General features: G+C 48.4%; 2 protein-coding genes across 3 annotated transcripts in view; both read right to left on the bottom strand.

Annotated features, from left to right (window-relative positions):
• The window catches only part of rae1 (ribonucleic acid export 1), a 35531-nt gene extending 21784 nt beyond the window's left edge, over positions 1–13747 (bottom strand). The window contains exons 1-2 of one of the 2 annotated variants that reach the window (XM_070895895.1): positions 13558–13747; positions 5241–5332 (exon numbers count right to left, since the gene is read on the bottom strand). In XM_070895895.1, coding sequence (XP_070751996.1) covers positions 5241–5332; positions 13558–13744 — 279 coding nt within the window. In that variant the 5' untranslated portion in view covers positions 13745–13747. Of the gene's footprint in view, positions 1–5240; positions 5333–13330 lie in introns of both variants that reach the window. The other variant, XM_070895896.1, reaches the window with a different exon arrangement.
• Positions 13748–19990: 6243 nt separating this feature from the next.
• The window catches only part of spo11 (SPO11 initiator of meiotic double stranded breaks), a 72034-nt gene continuing 66661 nt past the window's right edge, over positions 19991–25363 (bottom strand). The window contains exon 13 of the mRNA XM_070894849.1: positions 19991–20110. Within this exon, the coding sequence (XP_070750950.1) occupies positions 19991–20110 (120 nt within the window). The remainder of the gene's footprint in view (positions 20111–25363) is intronic.

Raw genomic sequence — 25363 nt, 5'->3', positions numbered from 1 at the left:
TCACCCTGGGGGTGCACGGCATAAGAACATAAACTCCAGAAAATATAAGCCTAGTCTCTCTCTCCTCATAGGATAATCCCCGCCCATCCCAGGAATCAGTCTGGTGAACCTTCGGTGCAAAGGCAAGTATATCCTTCCTTCGGTAAGGAGACCTAAACTGTACATAATACTCAAGGTGTGGTCTCACCAGGGCCTCAAAACTGCCACCAAGCTCATGGTCTACAGGGCTGTAGTAATACCTGCCCTGCTGTATGGCTCAGAGACATGGACCATATACAGTAGACACCTCAAGTTGCTGGAGAAATATCACCAACGATATCTCCGCAAGATCCTACAAATCCCCTGGGAGAACAGATGCACCAACATTAGCGTCCTCATTCAGGCTAACATCCCCAGCATTGAAGCACTGACCACACTCGGTCAGCTCCGCTGGGCAGTCCACATGCCAGACACGAGACTCCCAAAGCAAGCGCTCTACTCGGAGCTCCCTCACGGCAAACGAGCCAAAGGTGGGCAGCGGAAACGTTACAAGGACACTCTCAAAGCCTCCCTGATAAAGTGCAATACCCCCACTGACACCTGGGAGTCCCTGGCCCAAGACTGCCCTAAGTGCAGGAAGTGCATCCAAGAGGGCGCTGAGCACCTCGAGTCTCAACACCGAGAGCATGCCGAAATCAAGTGCAGACAGCGGAAAGAGCGTGTGGCAAATCTGTCCCACCCACCCCTTTCCTCAACGACTATCTGTCCTGTGACAGAGTCTGTGGCTCTCGTATTGGACTGTTCAGCCACCAAAGAACTCACTTCGGGAGTGGAAGCAAGTCTTCCTCGATTCCGAGGGACTGCCTATGATGATGATGATGATATAATTACAGTAAGATGTCTTTATTCTTATACTCAAATCCTCTTGTAATAAAAGCCAACATACCATTTGCTTTCCTAATTGCCTGCTGTACCTGTATGTTAGCTTTTAGTGATTCGTAGACAAAGATACCCAGGTCCCTCTGAACACCAACACTCGCTCACCATTTAAAAAAATACTCTTTTTCTAGTTTTCCTACCAAAATGGATAGCTTCACATTTCTCCACATTATATTCCATTTGCCATGTTATTGCCTACTCACTTAGCCTGTCTATATCCCCTGAAGCTTCTTTGCATCCTCCTCACAACTAGCTTTGTATCATCTGCAAACTTGGATAAATTACATTTGGTCCCCTCATCCAAATCATTGATATAGTTTGTGAATAGCTCGGGCCCAAGCATCTATCTTTGGGGCACCCCACCAGTTACAGCCTGCCAACCCGAAAATGATCCGTTTATTCCTACTCTGTCTTCTGTCCGTTAACCAATCCTCAATCCATACTATTATATTCCCCCAATCCCATGAGCCCTAATTTTGTTTAATAACCTTTGTGTGGCATCTTATCGAATGCCTTCTGAAAATCCAAATACACCACATCCACTGGTTCCCCCTTATCTATTCTGCTAATTACAATCTCAAAAAACAGATTTGTCAAACATTATTTCCCTTTCATAAATCCGTGTTGAGTCTGCCGATTCCTATTTTTATTTTCTAAGTGCCTTGTTACCACGTCCTTAATAATAGATTCCAGAATTTTCCCTACTACTGATGCCAGGCTAATTGGTCTGTAGATCACCGTTTTCTCTCTCCCTCCTTTCTTAAATAACAGGGTTACATTTGCTACCTTCCAATCCGTGGGAACCATTCTAGAATCTATGGAATTTTGGAAAATGACAACCAGTGCATCCACTATCTCTATAGCCACCGCTTTCAAAGACAGCAGCAGATGAGCTGAGGCAGGGATGCAGTCGGGCGATGTTACGGCAGTAGAAGTAGGCATTCTTGGTGATAGAGTGGATGTGAGAGTGGAAGCTCATTTCAGGGTCAAATACGACATCAAGGTTGCGAACGGTTTGGTTCAGCCTCAGGCAGTTGCCAGGGAGAAGGATGGAGTCTGTGGCTAGGAAACGGAGTTTGTGGCGGGGACCAAAGACAATGGCTTTCCTAATATTTAGTTGGAAGAAATTTCTGCGCACCCAGTACTGGATGTTGGACAACCAGTGTGACAGTGGAGGGCTACATAAGAACATAAGAAATAGGAGCAGGAGTAGGCCACTTGGCCCCTCGAGCCTGCTCCGCCATTTAATAAGATCATGGACTCAGCTCCACTTCCCTGCCCGCTCCCCATAACCCTTTATTCCCTTATCTCTCAAAAATCTGTCTATTTTCATCTTAAATATATTCAATGACCCAGCTTCCACAGCTCTCTGGGCAGAGAATTCCACAGATTTACAACCCTCAGAAGAAATTCCTCCTCATCTCAGTTTTAAATGGGCGGCCCCTTATTCTGAGACTATGTCCCCTAGTTTTAGTTTCCGCTTTGAGTAGAAATATCCTCTCTGCATCCACCTTGTCAAGCCCCCTTCGTATCTTATATGTTTTGATAAGATCACCTCTCATTCTTCTGCACTCCAATTAGTATAGGCCCAACCTACTCAACCTATCTTCATAAGTTAACCCCCTCATCCTGGAATCAACCTAGTGAACCTTCTCTGAACATCCTCCAATGCAAGTATATCCTTCCTTAAATACGTAGATCAAAACTGCATACAGTACTCCAGGTGAGGCCTCGCCAATACCCTGTACAGTTGTAGCAGGACTTCCCTGCTTTTATACTCTATCCCCCTTGCAATAAAGGCCAACATTCTATTTGCCTTCCTGATTACTTGCTGTACCTGCATACTAACTTGTTGTGTTTCATGCACAAGGACCCCCAGGTCCCTCTGTACTACAACACTTTGCAATTTTTCTCCATTTAAATTATAATTTGCTTTTCTATTATTTCTCCCAAAGGGGATAACCTCACATTTTCCCACACTATACTCCATCTGCCAAATTTTTGCCCACTCACTTAGCCTATCTATATTCCTTTGCAGATTTTTTGTGTCCTCCTCACAATTTGCTTTCCCACCCATCTTTGCATCATCAGCAAACTTGGCTACATTACACTCGGTCCCTTCATCCAAGTCACCTCGAGCCTCGTCGCTGAGAGCATGCAGAAATCAAGCGCAGACAGCAGAAGGAGCGTGCGGCAAACTCCCTGCTCACCCTTTCCTTCAACCACTGTCTGTCCCACCCGTGACAGAGACTGTAATTCCCATATTGGACTGTACAGTCACCTGAGATCTCACTTTAGAGTGGATTTTGAGGGACAGCCTATGATGATAATAATGAGAATGAGGGCATCAAAAGTGGAGATGAGAATGTGATTGAGTAGATTGGTAGCTACAGAAATCTCGTGCAAAATGGAAGGCCATGTACCCTCGCTGATATCAGCGAATCTGTGCCTACACTTTGAAATTTCTTGTTCTGAGACTAGATTTCAAGAATTACAGGTTGAACCTCCCTTATCAGGAACCCTCGGGACCTGGCCTGTTCTGGATAAGGGATTTTTCCGAACGAGGGTTGGTCGCGTTAAATTGGATGGTACAGGTACTGAGCAAGGGGATATCGGGGCTGGCTGGCTTGGGGCTGGGAGTGCGGCAGAAAAATCGGGGGGGGGGGGGAGTGGGGGGGTGGGGGCAGAGGGTGGATCGCGGGGTCAGGCCAGCGATTGCGGGAGTCGGCAGCAAGGAAGGACTTCAATTTGTTCATGTCGGAGTTCTGCGCATGCGCCACCCGGTGGCCGGAAATGGTTCTGGACGAGGGGTGGTTCTGGATAAGGGAGGTTCAACCTATACTTCTAATACCAGTGTGATTGGATCAGTGCCATGTAAATGCCAATCACTGCAGTGGCTAGACTGTAGGCATGTTCAGATTTTTCGAATTCATTCTCGGGATATGGGCTTCACTGGCAAGGCCGGCATTTATAGAAACATAGAAAATAGGTGCAGGCGTAGGCCATTCGGTCCTTCGAGCCTGCACCACCATTCAATAAGATCATGGCTGATCATTCCCTCAGTACCCCTTTCCTGCTTTCTCTCCATACCCCTTGATCCCCTTAGCCGTAAGGGCCATATCATTACAAACATAGAAAATAGGTGCAGGGGTATTACCCAACCCGAGATATAACAGAGGGGCTTGCGAGGCCATTTCAGAGGTTAGTTACGAATCCTTCTATAAAAGACATCAGTAAACCAGTTGGGCTTTTACAACAAACTACCAGCTTCATGGTCAGTTTTACTGAACCCAGATTTTTATTTCCAGGGTTGAACTCATTCGCAAACCGCCATGGTGGGATTTGAACCCACATTGTCTGGATTACTCGTCCAGTAACATAACCACTGCACCACAGCAGCCCAGTGCCACAAGTGTAGGTAGCGACCTGCACCAAGGATTAAATGCCTAATTACACTCATGCTCTCAGAGCAAGAACTCTCAATTGAGAAGCTGCCCTCTCTCCCCTACTGGGAAAGCCGAGACCTGAAAGGGTGGCATTTACTCGGCGTAACACTACGAATCATGTCGCTGAATATCGAAACATGCAGCCAGCATTTCGATTCATTTTACAGTACAGACCTCAGCTCAACTGCACATTGCGGTTTCATTCCACTACCAAACACAATTCTGAAAACATACACACAGGACAACATTAACCCGTATTTGAAGAACAAGCTTCTGTGACAAGTGTTGAAAAACTTCATGTGCAACTCTTTACACACTTCCTAATTTCTTAAAAAACAATTGTGATTCACGCAACTACAAACAAAGGCTTGCATTTATATCGTGCCTTTCACAACCGCATGATGTCCAAAGCGCTTCACAGCCAATTTTGAAGTGTAGTCACGGTGTAATACAGGAAACGTGCCAATCGACACAGAAAAAGCAATGAGAGAATGACCAGGTATCTGTTTTTACGTGCTGGTTAGGGACACCAGGGAGAACTCCCCTGCTCTTTTTTTGAATATGCCATGGGGTATTTTTTGCATCCACCCAAGAGGGCAAACGGCACCTCCAACAATGCAGCATTCCCTCAGCACTGCACTGGAGTGTCAGCCTGGATTTTGTGCTCAAGTCCCTGGAGTGGAACTTGAATCACAACCTTCTGACTCAGAGGCGAGTGCACTCCCCACTGAGCCACAGCTGACTCTATCCACAATAAGGAATGCAACTTACTATTCATACAATTTTGCCCATTTTATATACAATTGCAGTTTGTATTTGCTTGCTTTGAGGCCAAATGTACTCAATACCAGTATACCCACTTCCAGTGTATCATACCTTCATAGGATTGTGGTTGTCTGTCGCTGTCCCTCCAAACATGCCCCCTGCTCCAAACCCCGCACTCGTTCCAAATATGCTCATTTTAGGCTCTGCAAACAATGAATTTTAAAATCACATGATTATAGCAGCTCACTATAAATAGGAGAGGACCTTATGGCCACGGCGATGTGCAAGCAGAGGATACACTGATTGGGTTAAATGAAGTAGTGTAGGAGGAGGCTCTTGTGGAGCAGCAACATATGACAGACCCATTGGGCTGAATGGTCTATTGCTATGCTATAAAATTCTGTGCTACATCACAAACTACATTAAAGTTATAACAACCAAACTGCAGCATCGGTAAAATTATACATGGACGGAAGTACACAAGGTAATGAAGTGACAATGTTAGGAAACACTTCCCTCTGAGACAGCATACTTAGCCAACAAGAAAAAGCTGTGCGCAGACATTCAAGTCGTTTCCAGTTTTAATAAAGCTTGTGCCTGGCATGACGGGACAGACTAGGTGTGGATGAGCACAGACACAGTTCATGTACATTAAGATTCCAGGACAGCGTACAAAGGGGCAAATCCCAGAGTGAGAGACGGGGGTGGGAGAGAACGACATCCCACAATGATGGGCGGGGGGTTGGGGAAGAGAACAACAGATCCACAATCCACAGTGAAAGACAGGGGAGGGCAGGAAATGACATTCCACGGGGGGGGGGGGGGGAAGTAGAGAGCAGAACAGATCCCACAGCGATGGACGGGGGAACAGATCCTACAGTGAGCGACGGAGGGGGAGAAGAGAGAATAGATCTAAGAGAAAGAAACTGTGGGAAGGGAGCACACAGATCCCAGTGAGAGACTGGGGTTGGAGAGCAGATGCTATAGTGACAGGTGGGGGATACGACAGATACTGTGGGAGGTGGGGGGGGGGGGGGAGGGAAAGAGAACAGATCCCATAGTGAGAGTTGGTGGCAGGAAATAACAGATCCCAAAGTGAGTGATGGGGATGGGGCGTGTTGTGTATCTGTAAAGCATGCACTCTCATGTTCCGCCACCAGGGAGCTCATCCCCTGAAGTCCCAAGGGATCTCAGCATCCCTTGGGAGTACTGTAGATATGCCGGCCCCTAAGGCCTGTTCCTCACTCTGGAGTGTCTTATCAAAGACTGAGGTCACTGTTACTTTAACCTCTCGGTATGCAGCCTCATCTATGTTAGGAACAAGCGACCAGAATACGAATCCAACGCAAAGATGCAGCAAACTGTGGGTATCCTGGAGAAGTTCTCGGAGGGTGAGGACTGGGAAGCCTATGTCGAACGGCTAACCCAGTATTTTGTAGCCAACGAGCTGGAGGGAGAAGGAAGCGCAGCAAAAAGGAGAGCGATCCTCCTCACAGGCTGCGGGACATCGACCTACAGCCTCATGAAGAATCTTCTGGCTCCGGTGAAACCCACAGATAAGTCGTATGAGGAGCTGTGTACACTGGTTCGGGAGCATCTTAACCCGAGGGAGAGCATGCTGATGGTGAGGTATCGGTTCTACACGTGCCAGCGATCTGAAGGACAGGAAGTGGCGAGCTATGTCGCCGAGCTAAGGCGACTTGCAGGACAATGTGAGTTTGATGGCTACCTGGAGCAAATGTTCAGACTTTTTTATGCTGGGCATTGGCCACGAGACCATCCTACGAAAACTTTTGACTGTAGAGACACCGACCCTCATTAAGGCCATCGCAATAGCACAGGCGTTTATGTCCACCAGTGATAACACCAAACAAATCTCTCAGCACACAATGTTCATAAATTAACTGGAACTGTGTTTGCGAGCAGAAATGTACAGGGCAGAACCCACGAGTCTGCAACTGCCAGCAGGCCTCAGGTGACCCAGATGACTCAGAGTTCCCAACAAAGGATGAATGCAAGGCAATTCACACCTTGTTGGCGTTGTGGAGGCTTCCATTCAGCCTATTCATGCCGCTTCAAAGAATATGTTTGCAAGAGCTGTGGAACAATGGGGAACCTTCAACGAGCTTGCAAACGAGCTGCAAGCTCTGCAAAACCTGCTAACCACCACGTGGCAGAGGAAGATCAGTTCATGGTGGATCAAAGCAATTTTGAGCCTGAGAGAGAGGAGGCAGATGCTGAAGTACACGGAGTGCACACACTTGAGACAAAATGTCCACCTATAATGCTAAACGTAAAATTGAATGGCTTACCCGTAGCCATGGAACTGGACACTGGCGCTAGCCAATCCATCATGAGTAAAAAGATGTTTGAGAGACTGTGGTGCAACAAGGGATTCAGACCAGCTCTGAGCCCCATCCACACGAAACTGAGAATGTACACCAAAGAGCTTATCACTGTCCTGGGCAGCGCCATGGTCAAGGTCATCTACAAGGGCACGGTGCATGAACTGCCACTCTGGATTGTCCCGGGCGATGGCCCCACACTGCTTGGAAGGAGCTGGCTGGGCAAAATCCACTGGAACTGGGATGACATCCGAGCGCTATCACATGTTGATGAGGCCTCATGTACCCAGGTTCTTAACAAATTTCCTTCCCTTTTTGAGCCAGACATTGGAAACTTTTCCGGAGCGAAGGTACGGATCCACTTGGTTCCAGAGGCACGACCCATTCACCACAAGGCGCGAACGGTACCTCACATGATGAGGGAGAGAGTGGAAATCGAGCTCGACAGGCTGCAACGCGAGGGCATCATCTCCCCAGTGGAATTCAGCGAGTGGGCCAGCCCGATTGTTCCAGTACTCAAAAGTGATGGCATGGTCAGGATTTGCGGCGATTATAAAGTAACTATTAATCGTTTCTCGCGGCAGGACCAATACCCGCTACCTAAGGCAGACAACCTATTTGCGACGCTGGCAGGAGGCAAGACGTTCACCAAGCTCGACCTGACTTCGGCCTACATGGCACAGGAGCTGGAGGAGTCTTCGAAGAGCCTCACCTGCATCAACACACACAAGGGACTGTTCATCTACAACAGATGCCCGTTTGGAATTTGATCGGCTGCAGCGTTCTTCCAGAGAAACATGGAGCCTACTCAAGTCGGTACCACGCACGGTGGTCTTTCAGGACGACATACTGGTCACGGGTCGGGACACCGCCGAGCACCTACAAAACCTGGAGGAGGTCCTCCAGCGACTGGATCGCGTAGGGCTGCGACTGAAGAGGTCGAAATGTGTCTTCATGGCAACAGAAGTGGAGTTTTTGGGGAGAAAGATCACAGCGGACGGCATTCGGCCCATAGACGCCAACACAGAGCTGCGGTCGTTCCTGGGACTCAACTATTTTGGTAACTTCCTACCGGGGTTAAGCACCCTTTTAGAGCCCCTACATGTGTTATTGCGTAAAGGTAAGAACTGGGTATGGGGAAAAAAGCCAAGTAATTGCTTTTGAGAAAGCCAGAAACATTTTATGCTCCAACAAGCTGCTTGCATTGAATAACCCCGTGTAAAAGACTTGTGCTAGCATGTGACGTGTCGTCGTACGGAGTCGGGTGTGTATTTTAACAAGCTAACGTTGCGGGGAAGTTGCAACCTGTCGCCTATGCTTCCAGGAGCTTGTCTGAGGCCGAGAGGGCCTACAGCATGATTGAGAAAGAGGCATTAGCGTGTGTGTTCGGGGTAAAGAAAATGCATCAGTACCGGTTTGGCCTCAAATTTGAGCTGGAAACCGATCACAAGCCCCTCACATCCCTGATCGCTGAAAACAAGGGGATAAATACTAATGCCTCAGCCGCATACAAAGGTGGGCACTCGCGCTATCAGCATATAACTAACTATACCATCCGCCACAGGCCAGGCACCAAGAACTGTGCGGATGCTCTCAGTCGGTTACCATTGCCCACCTGTGGAAATGGCGCAGCCCGCGGACTTGTTGATGGTCATGGAAGCGTTTGAAAATGATAAATCATCTGTCACAGCCCGCCAGATCAGGACTTGGACCAGCCAAGATCCTCTGCTGTCCCTAGTAAAAAGCCAATCAAGCCGTTCCAGCAGCGAAAGGACGAGCTGTCCATTCAGGCAGACTGCCTGTTGTGGATTAACTGTGCAGTTCTACCAAAAAAGGGCTGGGAGACATTCATCTCAGATCTCCACAGCACACACCCGGTTATAGTAATGATGAAAGCGATAGCCAGATCCCATGTGTGGTGGCCCGGTATCGACTCTGACTTAGAGTCCTGTGTACGGCAATGTAGCATATGTGCTCAGTTGAGCAACGTGCCCAGAGAGGCACCACTAAGTTAGTGGTCCTGGCCCTCCAGACCCATGTCGAGGATCCATGTCGACTATGCGGGCCCGTTTCTTGGTAAAATGTTCCTGGTGGTGGTGGATGCTTTTTCAAAATGGGTTGAATGTGAAGCATGTCGGGAAGCACCGCCACCACTGAAAGCCTGAGGGCCATGTTGGCCACCCACGGCCTGCCTGACATACTGGTCACCAGTGCCGAATTTAAAGAATTCGTGACCCGCAATGGGATCAAACATGTCACCTCGGTCCCATTTAAACCAGCCTCCAATGGGCAGGCAGAGCGGGCAGTACAAACCATCAAACAGAGCCTCAAACGAGTCACAGAAGGCTCACTCCAAACCCGCCTGTCCCGCGTACTGCTCAGCTACCGCACGAGACCCCACTCGCTCACAGGGGTGCCCCTGGCTGAGCTACTCATGAAAAGGACACTTAAAACCAGATTCTCGCTGGTTCACCCCAACCTGCATGATCAGGTAGAGAGCAGGTGGCAGCAACAAAATGTAAACGATGGTCGCACCACTGTGTCACGGGAAATTGATCTGAATTACCCTGTTTATGTGCTAAACTCTGGACATGGTCCCAAGTGGATCGCGGGATTGTGGATAGCTAAAGAAGGGAGTAGGGTGTTTGTAGTCAAACTAGACAATGGACAAATTTGCAGAAAGCACCTGGACCAAACGAGGCTGCGGTTCACAGACTGCCCTGAACAACCCACAGCAGACACCACCTTTTTCAAGCCCACAACAAACACCCAAAGGATCAACGACACCACGCCTGACCAGGAAATCGAACCCATCACGCCCAACAGCCCAGCAAGGCCAGTCTCACCCAGCAGCCCTGCAGGGCCAACAACACGCCAGCCCAGCGAGGGCACAGCCAACACACCAGAACAGACATTTGTACCGAGGCGGTCCACCAGGGAAAGAAAGGCTCCCGACCGCCTCACCTTGTAAATAGTTTTCACTTTGACTTGGGGGGGGGGGGGGGTGATGTTGTGTATCTGCAAAGCATGCACTCCCATGTTCCGCCACCAGGGAGCATATCCCCTGAAGTCCCAAGGGATCCCAGCATCCCTTGGGAGCACTGTATATAAGCCGGCCCCCTAAGGCCTGTTCCTCACTCTGGAGTGTCTTAATAAGGACTGAGGTAACTGTTACTTTAACCTCCCTGTGTGCAGCCTCATCTGTGTTAGGAACACAATAGGACGGGCAGATCCCAAAGAGAGTGACGGGGGTGGGGGAGGAAACAGATCCGACGGTGAGACGGGGGGAGAAGAGGGAACACATCTCACAGGGAGGGAGAGATTGTGGGTGGATGCAGATCCTATAGTGAGAGATGGGGGATACGACAAGATTACCTAGTGAGAGGCAGAGGGGAGGGGAGAGAGAGGGGAGAGAGAGGGCAGATCCCACAGTGAGAGACGGGGGAACGGATCCCACAGTGAGAGACGGGGGAACGGATCCCACAGTGAAAGACGGGGGAACGGATCCCAGTGAGAGACGGGGGAACGGATCCCACAGTGAGAGACGGGGGAACGGATCCCACAGTGAGAGACGGGGGAACGGATCCCACAGTGAGAGACGGGGGAACGGATCTCAGTGTGAGACGGGGGAACGGATCCCACAGTGAGAGACGGGGGAACGGATCCCACAGTGAGAGACGGGGGAACGGATCCCACAGTGAGAGACGGGGGAACGGATCCCACAGTGAGAGACGGGGGAACGGATCCCACAGTGAGAGACGGGGGAACGGATCCCACAGTGAGAGACGGGGGAACGGATCCCACAGTGAGAGACGGGGGAACGGATCCCACAGTGAGAGACGGGGGAACGGATCTCACAGTGTGAGACGGGGGAACGGATCTCACAGTGTGAGACGGGGGAACGGATCTCACAGTGTGAGACGGGGGAACGGATCTCACAGTGTGAGACGGGGGAACGGATCCCACAGTGTGAGACGGGGGAACGGATCCCACAGTGAGAGACGGGGGAACGGATCTCAGTGTGAGACGGGGGAACGGATCCCACAGTGAGAGACGGGGGAACGGATCTCACAGTGAGAGACGGGGGAACGGATCCCACAGTGAGAGACGGGGGAACGGATCCCACAGTGAGAGACGGGGGAACGGATCCCACAGTGAGAGAGAGACGGGGGAACGGATCCCACAGTGAGAGACGGGGGAACGGATCCCACAGTGAGAGACGGGGGAACGGATCCCACAGTGAGAGACGGGGGAACGGATCCCACAGTGAGAGACGGGGGAACGGATCTCACAGTGTGAGACGGGGGAACGGATCTCACAGTGTGAGACGGGGGAACGGATCCCACAGTGTGAGACGGGGGAACGGATCCCACAGTGTGAGACGGGGGAACGGATCCCACAGTGAGAGACGGGGGAACGGATCTCAGTGTGAGACGGGGGAACGGATCCCACAGTGAGAGACGGGGGAACGGATCTCACAGTGAGAGACGGGGGAACGGATCCCACAGTGAGAGACGGGGGAACGGATCCCACAGTGTGAGACGGGGGAACGGATCCCACAGTGTGAGACGGGGGAAAGGATCCCACAGTGAGAGACGGGGGAACGGATCCCACAGTGAGAGACGGGGGAACGGATCTCACAGTGAGAGACGGGGGAACGGATCCCACAGTGAGAGACGGGGGAACGGATCTCAGTGTGAGACGGGGGAACGGATCTCAATGTGAGACGGGGGAACGGATCTCACAGTGAGAGACGGGGGAACGGATCCCACAGTGAGAGACGGGGGAACGGATCCCACAGTGAGAGACGGGGGAACGGATCCCACAGTGAGAGACGGGGGAACGGATCCCACAGTGAGAGACGGGGGAACGGATCCCACAGTGAGAGACGGGGGAACGGATCCCACAGTGAGAGACGGGGGAACGGATCCCACAGTGAGAGACGGGGGAACGGATCCCACAGTGAGAGACGGGGGAACGGATCCCACAGTGAGACGGTGGAACGGATCTCACAGTGAGAGACGGGGGAACGGATCCCACAGTGTGAGACGGGGGAACGGATCCCACAGTGAGAGACGGGGGAACGGATCTCAGTGTGAGACGGGGGAACGGATCCCACAGTGAGAGACGGGGGAACGGATCCCACAGTGAGAGACGGGGGAACGGATCCCACAGTGAGAGACGGGGGAACGGATCCCACAGTGAGAGACGGGGGAACGGATCCCACAGTGAGAGACGGGGGAACGGATCTCAGTGTGAGACGGGGGAACGGATCCCACAGTGAGAGACGGGGGGACGGATCCCACAGTGAGAGACGGGGGAACGGATCTCACAGTGAGAGACGGGGGAACGGATCCCACAGTGAGAGACGGGGGAACGGATCTCAGTGTGAGACGGGGGAACGGACCCCACAGTGAGAGACGGGGGAACGGATCCCACAGTGAGAGACGGGGGAACGGATCTCAGTGTGAGAAGGGGGAACGGATCTCACAGTGAGAGACGGGGGAACGGATCTCAGTGTGAGACGGGGGAACGGACCCCACAGTGAGAGACGGGGGAACGGATCCCACAGTGAGAGACGGGGGAACGGATCCCACAGTGAGAGACGGGGGAACGGATCTCACAGTGTGAGACGGGGGAACGGATCCCACAGTGAGAGACGGGGGAACGGATCCCACAGTGAGAGACGGGGGAACGGATCCCACAGTGAGAGACGGGGGAACGGATCCCACAGTGATGGAACAGATTCCCGAGAGACGGGCGGGCCTGCTGCTCAGTCCCGGGACGGTTACTGTTGATCCCCATATCCACAGCGGCGGGGCTGCGCTGTGCGCACACTCCCGCTCTCCCCTCTACCTGTGGCCGCTCGCTGCACGCTGCCGGCTCTCGCTGCTCCTGACCCGCAGTTCCTGCTCCCGACCTGGGTTTACAGGGCTCCCCGGCCTAGGTACTGGGGTTACTGGGCTCCCCGGCCTAGAGTTACCGGGCTCCTGGGTACTGGGGTTACCGGGCTCCCCGGCCTGGAGTTACTGGGCTCCCCGGCCTGGGTACTGGGGTTACCGGGATCCCCGGCCTAGAGTTACCTGGGGTACTGGGGTTACCGGGCTCCCCGGCCTGGGTTGCTGGGCCCCCCGGCCTAGGTACTGGGGTTACTGGGCTCCCCGGCCTGGGGTTGCTGGGGTTACCGGGCTCCCGGGCCTGGGTTGCTGGGGTTACCGGGCTCCCGCTCTCGAGGAAGATGTGCCGACGGAAGCCGCGCATTGACAGCATGGTACGCGAATGTGCTTCCGGTTTCAAAAGGCTGCTGCACTTTGACATTTAATATCGAAACACAATACTAAAATACTCAGCAGGTCACCCGCAATATTGCAGATTGCCAGTGTGCGCTATGTTTGGTTTCCCAATTTAATGTTTTATGTAAATATTAAGTTTATATAAATAGTACATTGTGGGCTCTGAAGAGGAAAATAAAGTTTGTTTGCAAGTTTGTACTATTTCGAGAAAATGCTGGAAATCTCAGCAGGTCAGGCATCTGTGGAGAGAAAGCAGAGTTAATGTTCCAGGTGGATGACCCGTCATCGATACTGGTTGAAGGAAGAGGAGGTGGGACTGGTTTGCCGCACGCTCCTCCCGCTGCCTGCGCTTAATTTCTGCATGCTCTCGACGATGAGACTCGAGGTGCTCAGCGCCCTCCTTGATGCACTTCTTCCTCCACCTAGGGCAGTCTTTGGCCAGGGACTCCCAGGTGTCGGTGGGGATGTTGCAGTTTATCAGGGAGGCTTTGAGGGTGTCCGTGTAACGTTTCCTCTGCCCACCTTAGGCTCGCTTACCGTGTAGGAGTTCCGGTAGAGCGCTTGCTTTGGGAGTCTCGTGCAGACATGCAGACAATGTGGCCTGACCAGCAAAGCTGGTCAAGTGTGGTCAGTGCTTCGATGCAAGGGATGTTGGCCTGGTCAAGAACACTGACATTGGTGCGTCTGTCCTCCCAGTGGATTTGCAGGATCTTGCGGAGGCAGCGCTGATCGTACTTCTCCAGTGCTTTAAGGTGTCTACTGTATATGGTCCACATCTCTGAACCACATAGGAAGGCGGGTATCACTACTGCCCTGAAGACCATAAGCTTGGTACCAGAATTGAGGTCCTGGACTTCAAACACTCTTCCTTAGGCGACCGAAGGCTGCGCTGGCACACCGGAGGCAGTGGTGTTGGACCTTGTCATCGATATGATTTTCACCACGCGACAACTGCAAGAGAAATGCAGGGAACAGCACCAGCCCTTGTAACATGGCCTTCTTTGACCTCACAAAGGCCTTTGACACATAGAATATACAGCAGTTATAGCCCATTCGACCCGACTGGTCTGTGCTGGAGTTGAAATTCTTCCCATTCCATCCAACTACGCTCAGCTTTTCAGCATAACTTCCTATTCCCTCTTGTCATGTATTCGTCTAGATTCCTTTTGAAAGCATTTAGTAATAATATACTAGAACTTAGAGTGAATTAATAAAAAAAGATTTGCCGATAAGGTGTCAATCTAACATTGAATAAACTAACACTACTAAGTATCAGTACAGAAACAAAATACTGCGGATGCTGGAATCTGAAATAAATCAGTGGGTCAGGTAGCATCTGTGGAGAGAAACAGTTAACATTTCAGGTCTGTGACCCTTTGTCAGAACTGGCAAAAGTTCAAAATGTAATGTTACATTTTTAACTTTTGCCAGTTCTGATGAAGGGTCACAGACCCGAAACATCAACTCTGTTTCTCTCCACATATGCTACTGGACCCGCTGAGATTTCCAGCATTTTCTGTTTTCATTTACTGCTAAGTATCAGAAATGCTTGTTAGGAATCAAGTCCTTAAAATTACCTTTTGCACATTTGGCTGTAATGTGTATTCTCTGCATCCTGAGGAAGCAGCAAGTAACATTAATAGAATCATACAATAGTTACAGCACGGGAGAAGGCCATTCGGCCCATGCCAACTCTCAGCTTGTCCCATCCTCCTGCCCTTTCCCCGTAGCCCTGCAATTCTTTTTCCTTCAGATACTTCTACAACTCCCTTTTGAAAGTTAAAATTGAGTCTGCCTCCACCACCATTGAACGTGACTCTCAGCTGTAGTGGTATCACTCTTGCCTCCGAGTCCGAAGGTCATGGGTTTAAGACCCACTCAAGCACATAATTCAGGCTGATACTCCAGTGCAGTACCAAGGAAGTGCTGATCTTTCGGATGACACTTTAAACTGCGGCCCTGTCTATTCTCTCGGATGGACATAAAAGTTCCCATGGCACATGCTCTTCAAAGCAGGGGACTTCTCCCAGTATCCTGATTAACATTCATTCCTCTATCAGCACCTTAAACTGACTATCTGGTCAAGTATTTCATTGCTGTTTGTGGGAGCTATTGCTGTGCGCACATTGACTGTCCCGTTTCCCACATTACAAAGGTGACTATACTTCAAAAGTACTTCATTGGTTCCAAGCACTTTGCGACATCCTGAGGTTATGAAAGGTGCTATATAAATGTAAGTTTTCTTTATAAGTTTTCCTACATTACAAGTGAAGGAATGGTGGGCATAGCTTAGGTTACAAAGCCCATGTGACTACTTGTTTTTGAGTATCATAGGTTTTTTTTGGAAGCTATGGGTCAGCTTTTGATAGTATTCTGGTTTGGCAATTATGTGTCGGAAAAGCAGGAGTGCAGGGCGCAGGAGCAAGGAATGTAGGTGTCCAGTAGTGTAAATGGAACAGCATGCTAGATCCCATGGCACTATTCGAAGAGCATCAGGGGAGTTCTCCCATTGTCCTACCCAACCGAGGAAAATTAATTGGCATCTAAAAAAAATGTTGCCCCCAGCTGGGTAACTTTTCCAGATTCAGGAAGCTCGTAATCAACCAGTTGAGTGACAATTGCTGATTTCTGGGTTTTACATCGAATTCTTGACAGACCTGCCAACTTGTACCAAGAGCATGGCTCCTTCTTGTAAGGGGAGGGGGATGGTAAAATTGGAGGTAGCCATTGGCAGAGTTATCAATACCATAGATTTCCTGATATTGTCTGAAAATTGTAATATTTCCAGCTGATTTTCTGGGATTGTGTATGTTATGTATGCAAACTTCACCAATATGTAAGACTTACCACCAGGGGGCACACCTGTGGGAGACCCAAGGGTAACCTGTGCACCCTGGGCAGGTATAAAAGGCAGTCCACCAGGCTGCTTCCTCACTTTGGAGTTACATTGAAAAGACCAAGATCACAATGGTTTGAGCTTACAACACAATCTTGTGGAGTTATTCTGAACATAATAGTGTAAATGGTGTATTTCTCACTGATAGGCCTTCCCTTGTAGTTATTGGTGGTGAAATACTTCGGTTCTGTCTTCATGAAGGAAGAGACAAATAACCTTCCGAAGGTACTAGGGGACAGTGGGTCTAGTGAGAAGGAGGAACTGAAGGATATCCTTATTAGGCAGGAAATTGTGTTAGGGAAATTGCTGGGATTGAAGGCCGATAAATCCCTGGGGCTTGATAGTCTGCATCCCAGAGTACTCAAGGAAGTGGCCCTAGAAATAGTGGATGGATTGGTGATCATTTTCCAACAATCTATCGACTCTGGATCAGTTCCTATGGACGGGAGGGTAGTTAATGTAACACCACTTTTTAAAAAAGGAGGGAGAGAGAAAACGGGTAATTATAGACCGGTTAGCCTGACATCAATAGTGGGGAAAATGTTGGAATCAATCATTAAGGATGAAATAGCAGCCCATTTGGAAAGCAGATCGGACCAAGTTAGCATGAATTTATGAAAGGGAAATCATGCTTGACGAATCTTCTGGAATTTTTTTGAGGATGTAACTAGCAGAGTGGACAAGGGAGAACCATTGGATGTGGTGCATTTGGACTTTCAAAAGGCTTTTGACAAGGTCCTGCACAAGAAATTGGTGTGCAAAATCAAAGCACATGGTATCGGGGGTAATATACTGACGTGGATAGGGAACTGGTTGGCAGACAGGGAGCAGAGAGTCGTGATAAACAGGTCCTTTTCAGAATAGCAGGCAGTGACTAGTGGAGTACCGCAGGGCTCAGTGCTGGGACCCCAGCTCTTTACAATGTACATTAACGATTTAGATGAAGGAATAGAGTGAAATATCTCCAAGTTTGCAGATGACACTAAACTGGGTGGTGGTGTGAGCTGTGAGGAGGATGCTAAGAGGCTGCAGGGTGACTTGGACAGGTTAGGTGAGTGGGCAAATACATGGCAGATGCAGTGGATAAATGTGAGGTTATGCATTTTGGGGGCAAAAACACGAAGGCAGAATATTATCTGAATGGCGGCAGACTAGGAAAAGGGGAGGTGCAACGAGACCTGGGTGTCATGGTTCATCAGTCACTGAAAGTGGGCACAGCAGGCGGTAAAGAAGGCAAATGGTTCCCAGGATGGCTGGGCTGTCATATGAGGAGAGACTGGATCAACTGGGCCTTTATTCACTGGAGTTTAGAAGGATGAGAGGGGATCTCATAGAAACATATAAAATTCTGACGGGACTGTTCAGGATAGATGCGGGACAAATGTTCCCGATGTTGGGGAAGTCCAGAACCAGGGGACATAGTCTTAGGATAAGGGGTAAGCCATTTAGGACTGAGATGAGGAGAAACTTCTTCACTCAGAGAGTTGTTAACCTGTGGAATTCACTGCCGCAGAGAGTTGTTGATGCCAGTTCACTGGATATATTCAAGAGGGAGTTAGATATGGCCCTTATGGTCAAGGGGATCAAGGGGTACGGAGAGAAAGCGAGAAAGGGGTACTGAGGTGAATGATCAGCCATGATCTTATTGAATGGCGGTGCAGGCTTGAAGGGCTGAATGGCCTACTCCTGCACCTATTTTCTCTGTTTCTATGTTTCTATGAAATCCGTCTTGGATAGTAGCACAAAATGGGTGATAGAAAATAAAATTAGTCGGCGTATTAAATGGGCTGCTCATTCGCTCTCGTCCATTTTGTATTACCTCCCAAGATGAATCACATTCCCACTCATTCCAAATTGACATCAATAGTTAATGACATTTTGCAGTGACAAATTGATCTCATTAGATGAATAATTCCAACATTCTAATAAGTAATGCACCTGTCCACTACAGTAATGACATCACATTAAATAATTATGAATTTTTTCATACAAATATCATTGTGCATCAACATTAAGGAGAAGACTGATAGTCAACCAACTTGTGAAAGAATAAACCTCCTACATAAAATAAATTTACATATATAACAATAGCAATGATGAGGCAGTGTTTTTGAGACTGTAATCTAATCTTTGGTTCAGTTATAATTAGAAACCATTAGAGCTTTGCTTTCACAGTTCATAACATAACCCAAACCCTTGAATTACATCCAGCCGGCATACCAACTGAACAGGTATATCCACCCGGCACACCAACTGAACAGGTATATCCAGCCGGCACACCAACTGAACAGATATATCCAGCCGGCACACCAACTGAACAGGTATATCCAGCCGGCACACCAACTGAACAGGTATATCCAGCCGGCACACCAACTGAACAGGTATATCCAGCCGGCACACCAACTGAACAGGTATATCCAGCCGGCACACCAACTGAACAGGTATATCCAGCCAGCACTCCAACTGAACAGGTATATCAGCCAGCACACCAACTGAACAGATATATCCAGCCGGCACACCAACTGAACAGGTATATCCAGCCGGCACACAACTGAACATGTATATTCAGCCGGCACACCAACTGAACAGGTATATCCAGCCAGCACTCCAACTGAACAGGTATATCCAGCCAGCACTCCAACTGAACAGGTATATCCAGCCAGTACTCCAACTGAACAGGTATATCTAGCTGGCATACCAACTGAACCAAAACAGCTGTCAAACAAACCCCAAACAAAAGAAATAAAGAAAGACTTGCATTTCTATAGCGTCTTTTACGACCTCAGGACGTCGCAAAGCGCTTTACAGGTAACTCCCCTGCTCTCCTTCGAAATAGTGCCATGGGATCTTTTACATCCGCCTGAGAGAGCAGACGGGGGCCTCGGTTTAATGTCTTAGTTGAAAGACGGCACCTCCGACAGTGTAGCACTTCCTTAGTTCTGCACTAGAGTGTTAGTTTGTATTTTTCTGCTCAAGCCTCTGGGGTGGGACTTGAACTTACAACCTGCTGACTCAGAGGCGAGAGTGTTACCAACTAAGCCACGGCTGACACCTAAAGTTTCAATAATTGGACTGGAACACCAAATCAACCAGTATACCAACAGTTACCACACAAAGCAACAGAAATGCAAAACATGCTAAACATGTGCTGCACTAAATCAGCCAGGGCTGACAGCAACTGGCACCAACTCAACTAGTAAATAATTTGTGTTACATCAAATAACACACAGGCTATATAGCGGACACATCAACTCAATCAGAAATGTATTTTACTAAAATAGTCAAAATGTTTTAGGTACATCACTCCAAATAACAGTGAGAGTTTCCTTATATCCATCCACCAAACCGGAGTTTGTTTGGCAAGTATACTCTTGTAAGGTAGTCAGAAGAAATGGATGTCAGGGCCTGTATTTCAGCCTTCACTTTACACTTCTCCATTATTTCCATCTAAAAAAATAAAGAATTTATTGCAGTAGGTTTGCTGTAGTAATGTACATATTTTAACATACATCAAATCATGACACTAGCAGAATATAATGACTTATCCAAATAAAATCATGCTGTTTTACCATTTTGGGTGGGATGATTAACTTTCTGAATATTCTTTGTAGAGGCCTTTGTCAATAGTACATTGGTCCAGAAATCCCGGTTGGCTGCTTCCCGCAGCGATCGGGTAAAAAACTTTTTAAAAGATGCGCACTTACCTGAAGCTGCTGCGCCCACGCGAGTTCCCGGTCCTGAGGCCTCCACTGACTGCGCGTCGCAGCGCGTGCACGTCAGGACGTGCGCAGGGCTGAAGCTGGAGTCACATGGCTCTGGGCAGCCAATCAGGTAAAGTATGTTCTCATTCATAATAATGGGAACTCCGTAAGTGGAGTTCCCATTATCATGAAACATAGAAACAGAAAATAGGAGCAGTAGTAGGCCATTCGGCCCTTCGAGCCTGCACCACCATTCAATATGATCATGGCTGATCCTCTATCTCAACACTATATTTCCGCTTTTTCCCCATACTCCTTGATACCTTTTGTTTCTAGAAATCTATCTCCCTCTTAAATATATTCAGTGACTTGGTCTCCACAGCCTTTTGTGGTCGAGAATTCCACAGGTTCACCACCCTCTGAGTGAAAAAATTTCTCCTCATCTCGGTCCTAAATTTCGTACCTCGTATCCTGAGACTGTGACCCCTTGTTCTAGACTTCCCAGCCCAGGGGAAACATCCTCCCCGCATCCAGTCTATCCAACCCAGTCAGAATTTTATACATTTCAACGAGATCCCCTCTCATTCTTCTAAACTCTAGTGAATACAGGCCTAGTCAACCCAATCTCTCCTCATATGACAGTCCTGCCATCCCAGGAATCAGTCTGGTGAACCTTCGCTGCACTCCTCCTTTGGCAAGTATATCTTTTCTTAGGTAAGGAGACCAAAACTGCACACAATACCCCAAGTGTGGTCTCACCAAGGCCCTGTATAACTGTAGTAAGACATCCTTGCTCCTGAATTCAAATTATTTTGCAATGAAGGCCAACATACCATTTGCCTTCCTAACTGCTTGCTGCACCTGCATGTTTGCTTTCAATGACTGGTGTACAAGGACACCCAGGTTCCTCTGTACATCGACACTTCCCAAGCTATCACCATTTAAATAATACTTTGTCCTTATGTTTTTCCTACCAAAGTGGATAACTTCACATTTATCCACGTTATACTGCATCTGCCATGTGTTTGCCCACTCACTAAACCTATCTAAATCGCCTTGCCGCGTCTTTACATTCCTCCTCCCAATCTCAATCCCATCTGTCATCAGCAAACTTGGAAATATTACATTTGGTTCCCTCATCCAAATCATTTATATATATATATTGTGAATAGCTGGGGCCCAAGCTCTGATCCCTGTGGTACCCCACTAGTCACTGCCCACCACCCCGAAAAAGACCCGTTTATCCTTCTCTCTGTTTCCTGTCAGTTAACCAATTTTCAATCCATGCCAGTATATTACCTCCAATCTGATGTGCTTTAATTTTGCACACTAACCTCTTGGCCCCAAGTTTCCACATGATTTGCTCCTGATTTTTAGGAGCAACTGGTGGAGAACGGAGTATCTTAGAAATCGGAATTCTCCACATTTAAGTTTTCTGCAGTTCTAGTCAGGTAGAACAGTTTCACTTTTGAACAGAATTTTTTTTTCAAAAGGGGGTGTGTGTCTGGCCACTGACGCCTGATTTGAAAGTTTCCACAGTGAAAACGTACTCCAAACTAACTTAGAATGGAGCAAGTGAAGATTTTTGTAGGCTTGAAAAAACCTTGTCTACACATTAAAAAATCAGGCGCAGGTTACAAATTAGGCGTCCGGAACGAGGTGGGGGGGGAGGGGGGGGGGGAGAAGGGAAGTCATTACATTCTACAATAAATCCTTAGTTATACTTATACAAATAAATCCAACCTGAATAAAAATTTATAAGCAAAGAAAAGATTAAATAAACCATATTCCTAACTGTGTGAAAGTGCTTCAGGCAGGCCTTTCAGGCAGCCGTTTGCCGTCAGGCCCGACCGACGGCAGGGGGAGGGGGGGAGGGAGGGAGAAGGCTGCAGGAAGCCTCATTACTTGAGGCAGCCGCTTGCCGTCGGGCCTGACCGTCGGCAGAGGGGGGGAGGGAGGGAGAAGGCTGCAAGAAGCCTCGGTGCTTGAGGCAGCCGTTTGCCGTCGGGCCTGACCGTCGGCAGAGGGGGGGAGGGAGGGAGAAGGCTGCAAGAAGCCTCAGTGCTTGAGGCAGCCGTTTGCCGTCGGGCCTGACCGTCGGCAGAGGGGGGGAGGGAGGGAGAAGGCTGCAAGAAGCCTCGGTGCTTGAGGCAGCCGTTTGCCGTCGGGCCTGACCGTCGGCAGAGGGGGGGAGGGAGGGAGAAGGCTGCAAGAAGCCTCGGTGCTTGAGGCAGCCGTTTGCCGTCGGGCCTGACCGTCGGCAGAGGGGGGGAGGGAGGGAGAAGGCTGCAAGAAGCCTCGGTGCTTGAGGCAGCCGTTTGCCGTCGGGCCTGACCGTCGGCAGAGGGGGGGAGGGAGGGAGAAGGCTGCAAGAAGCCTCGGTGCTTGAGGCAGCCGTTTGCCGTCGGGCCCGACGGACGGCAGTGGGGGTGGGGGAGGGAGGGAGAAGGCTGCAGGAAGCCTCAGTACTTGAGGCAGCCACTTGCCATCGGGCCCGACGGACGGCAGGGGGAGAAAGCTGCAAGAAGCCTCAGTGCTGATCATGGAAGGGCAATGTGGTTTTATTAAAAAATGTTAAAAATTGAACAGCTACAAAGAATTTGAATAGTCTCAAACAAGTGCATGTGTCCCGTTTATCACAGTCTATCTTTAATTACAGAATGCACTCCCTCACCCTCACATACAGAAATATCAAGAAAATTAAAATACAAGCCTTTGCAAGGGTTCAATAAACAAATTTTCACTTTTTCTGCAGCACTTTTTAAAATGGACGAGTGCCAATGTTTCCTTCAGACTGCGCGTGCGCGAACGCTCCAACGCCCACGCGCAGGGTTGCCGGCACGAAAAAAACTAATTTAAATTGTACCCGCCCCCTCCTACTTACAAAATCGGCGTGAGTGGTAGACTCCGCCCCCTGGGCGCCGCGCCAAGCAGACATCGAGCTGCAAAGCGCTCGAGAATAGTGCGTTTTTTTTCAGGCGCCGTTTTCGGCGCGAACAACGGGCGCCCAGCTCGGAGGGATGCCTGTTTTGCCGCATGTGGAAACTTGGGGCCCTTATGTGGGACTTTATCAAAGACCTTCTGAAAATCCAAATACACTGCATCCACTGGTTCTCCCTTATCTATTCTATCAGTTACATCCTCAAAAAACTCCAGTAGGTTTGTCAAACATGATTTTCCTTTTATGACTTTGTTGACTTTGTTTCATCCCATTGATATTATCGTAGTGTGCTGTTATCACATCTTTTATAATGGACTCTAGCATTTTCCCTGCCATGTCAGGCTAACCGGTCTGTAGTTCTCCCGTTTTCTCCCTCCATCCTTTTTTAAGTAGTGGGGTTACATTTGCCACCCTCCAATCTGTAGACCTGATCCATAATCTATAGAATTTTAGAAGATAACAACGAATGCATTTACTATTTCCATGGTTACCTCTTTTAATACTCTGGGATGCAGATCATCAGGCCCTGGGGATTTATCGGCCTTCAGTCCCATTAGTTTCTCCAGCACTATTTTCTTACTAATTATCATTTCCTTTAATTCCTCTTTCTCATTAGACCTTTGATTCCCTAGCATTTCTGGGACGTTATTTGTGTCCTCTTCCGTGAAGACTGAACCGAAGTATTTATTTAATTGTTCCACCATTTCCTTGTTCACCATTACAAATTCTTCCGTTTCTGTCTGTAAAGGACCCACATTTGTCTTCACTAATCTTTTTCTTTTTACGTACTTGTAGAAGCTTTTGCAGTCGGTTTTTATGTTCCTTGCAAGTTTACTCTCAGACTCTATTTTTCCCCTCTTAATCAATCTCTTGGTCCTTTTTTGCTGAATTCTAAACTGCTCCCAATCCTCAGGCTTGGTACTTTTTCTGGCAACTTTGTATAACTCCTCTTTGCATCTAATACTATCCTTAATTTCTTTTGTTCGTCATGGTTGTGTTTTTATGCCAGAAAGGAATGTATAACTATTGCAATTCATGCATTCATTCCTTAAATATTAGCCATTGCCTATCTACCGTCATACCTTTTAATGAATCTTCCCAATCTATCATAGCCAATTCATTCCTCATACCTTCGTTTAGATTTAGGACCCTAGTTAGGACACAATCAGTACCGACCCGGGAGGCCAGAATTTCTGCCCCACTGACTAACCAGGATGACAATAACATCAGTCTGAGTCTAGGAGATTGGCACTTGAGCTTGATCGAGTAATAAACCATTGCCATAACAAAAGTTACTGAATGAAAAACAGCCCCCAAAACACACAAAACCAATTAAAATAGAAAAAATACACCACATACTTTAATTAATTTAAATGAGTTATTTATGTATTATAAAAAAATATATTTTTCCAATTTAAAAAAAAGTTTTTTTAATTATGATTTAAAATAAACTTACCATAGTGGGGAGGGTTTTTAAAGAATAAAATGTGTTTTTATAATTTTATTTTAAAATGTTTGTGTATTTTAAAACTCTTATGCCTGTAATAGTGGGCTATGCAGCTGCTTTTATCAGGCGCAAGAGTTTTGAGGACATTTGCTGGGCAAGATGTGGGTAAATCCCACAATCTTACCCAAGAAATGTCCTCGCTCCCGAGATACGGAAGAGATCGGAAAAGCCGGTTTTCAGCATATGCGTATTGTGCGATGAAAACCAGCTTTTGCGATGCCTTCCCAGGTCCATACACACTCCGTACGGACCCAGGAGGCCAGAATTTCTGCCTCATTGACTGATCAGTTTGAGTCTAGGAGATTGGCATTAGTTCAATAAAACACTTGAGCTTGATCGAGTAATAAACCACTGTCATAACAAAATTTACTGGCATTGTTTCCTTAGTACTTAAAAAAAATGAAATACTTGCCAATGCAAGTTTGGTACAGTTATTTCTTTAAGTGACTCGCGGGCCTCCACAGCTTTACTCGGGGAGATGTTGGGCGAGATGGTAAATAGCCCAAGTGGGAGATTATAGCCCATTAGCTAGCCCTTCCTTCAAATCCTAT

Source organism: Pristiophorus japonicus, chromosome 12 (assembly GCF_044704955.1).
Source record: "Pristiophorus japonicus isolate sPriJap1 chromosome 12, sPriJap1.hap1, whole genome shotgun sequence".
Taxonomy (NCBI): Eukaryota; Metazoa; Chordata; class Chondrichthyes; family Pristiophoridae; genus Pristiophorus; species Pristiophorus japonicus.
The sequence above is the reverse complement of the archived record's forward strand: the minus strand, read 5'-3'. Positions and strand labels throughout refer to the sequence as shown.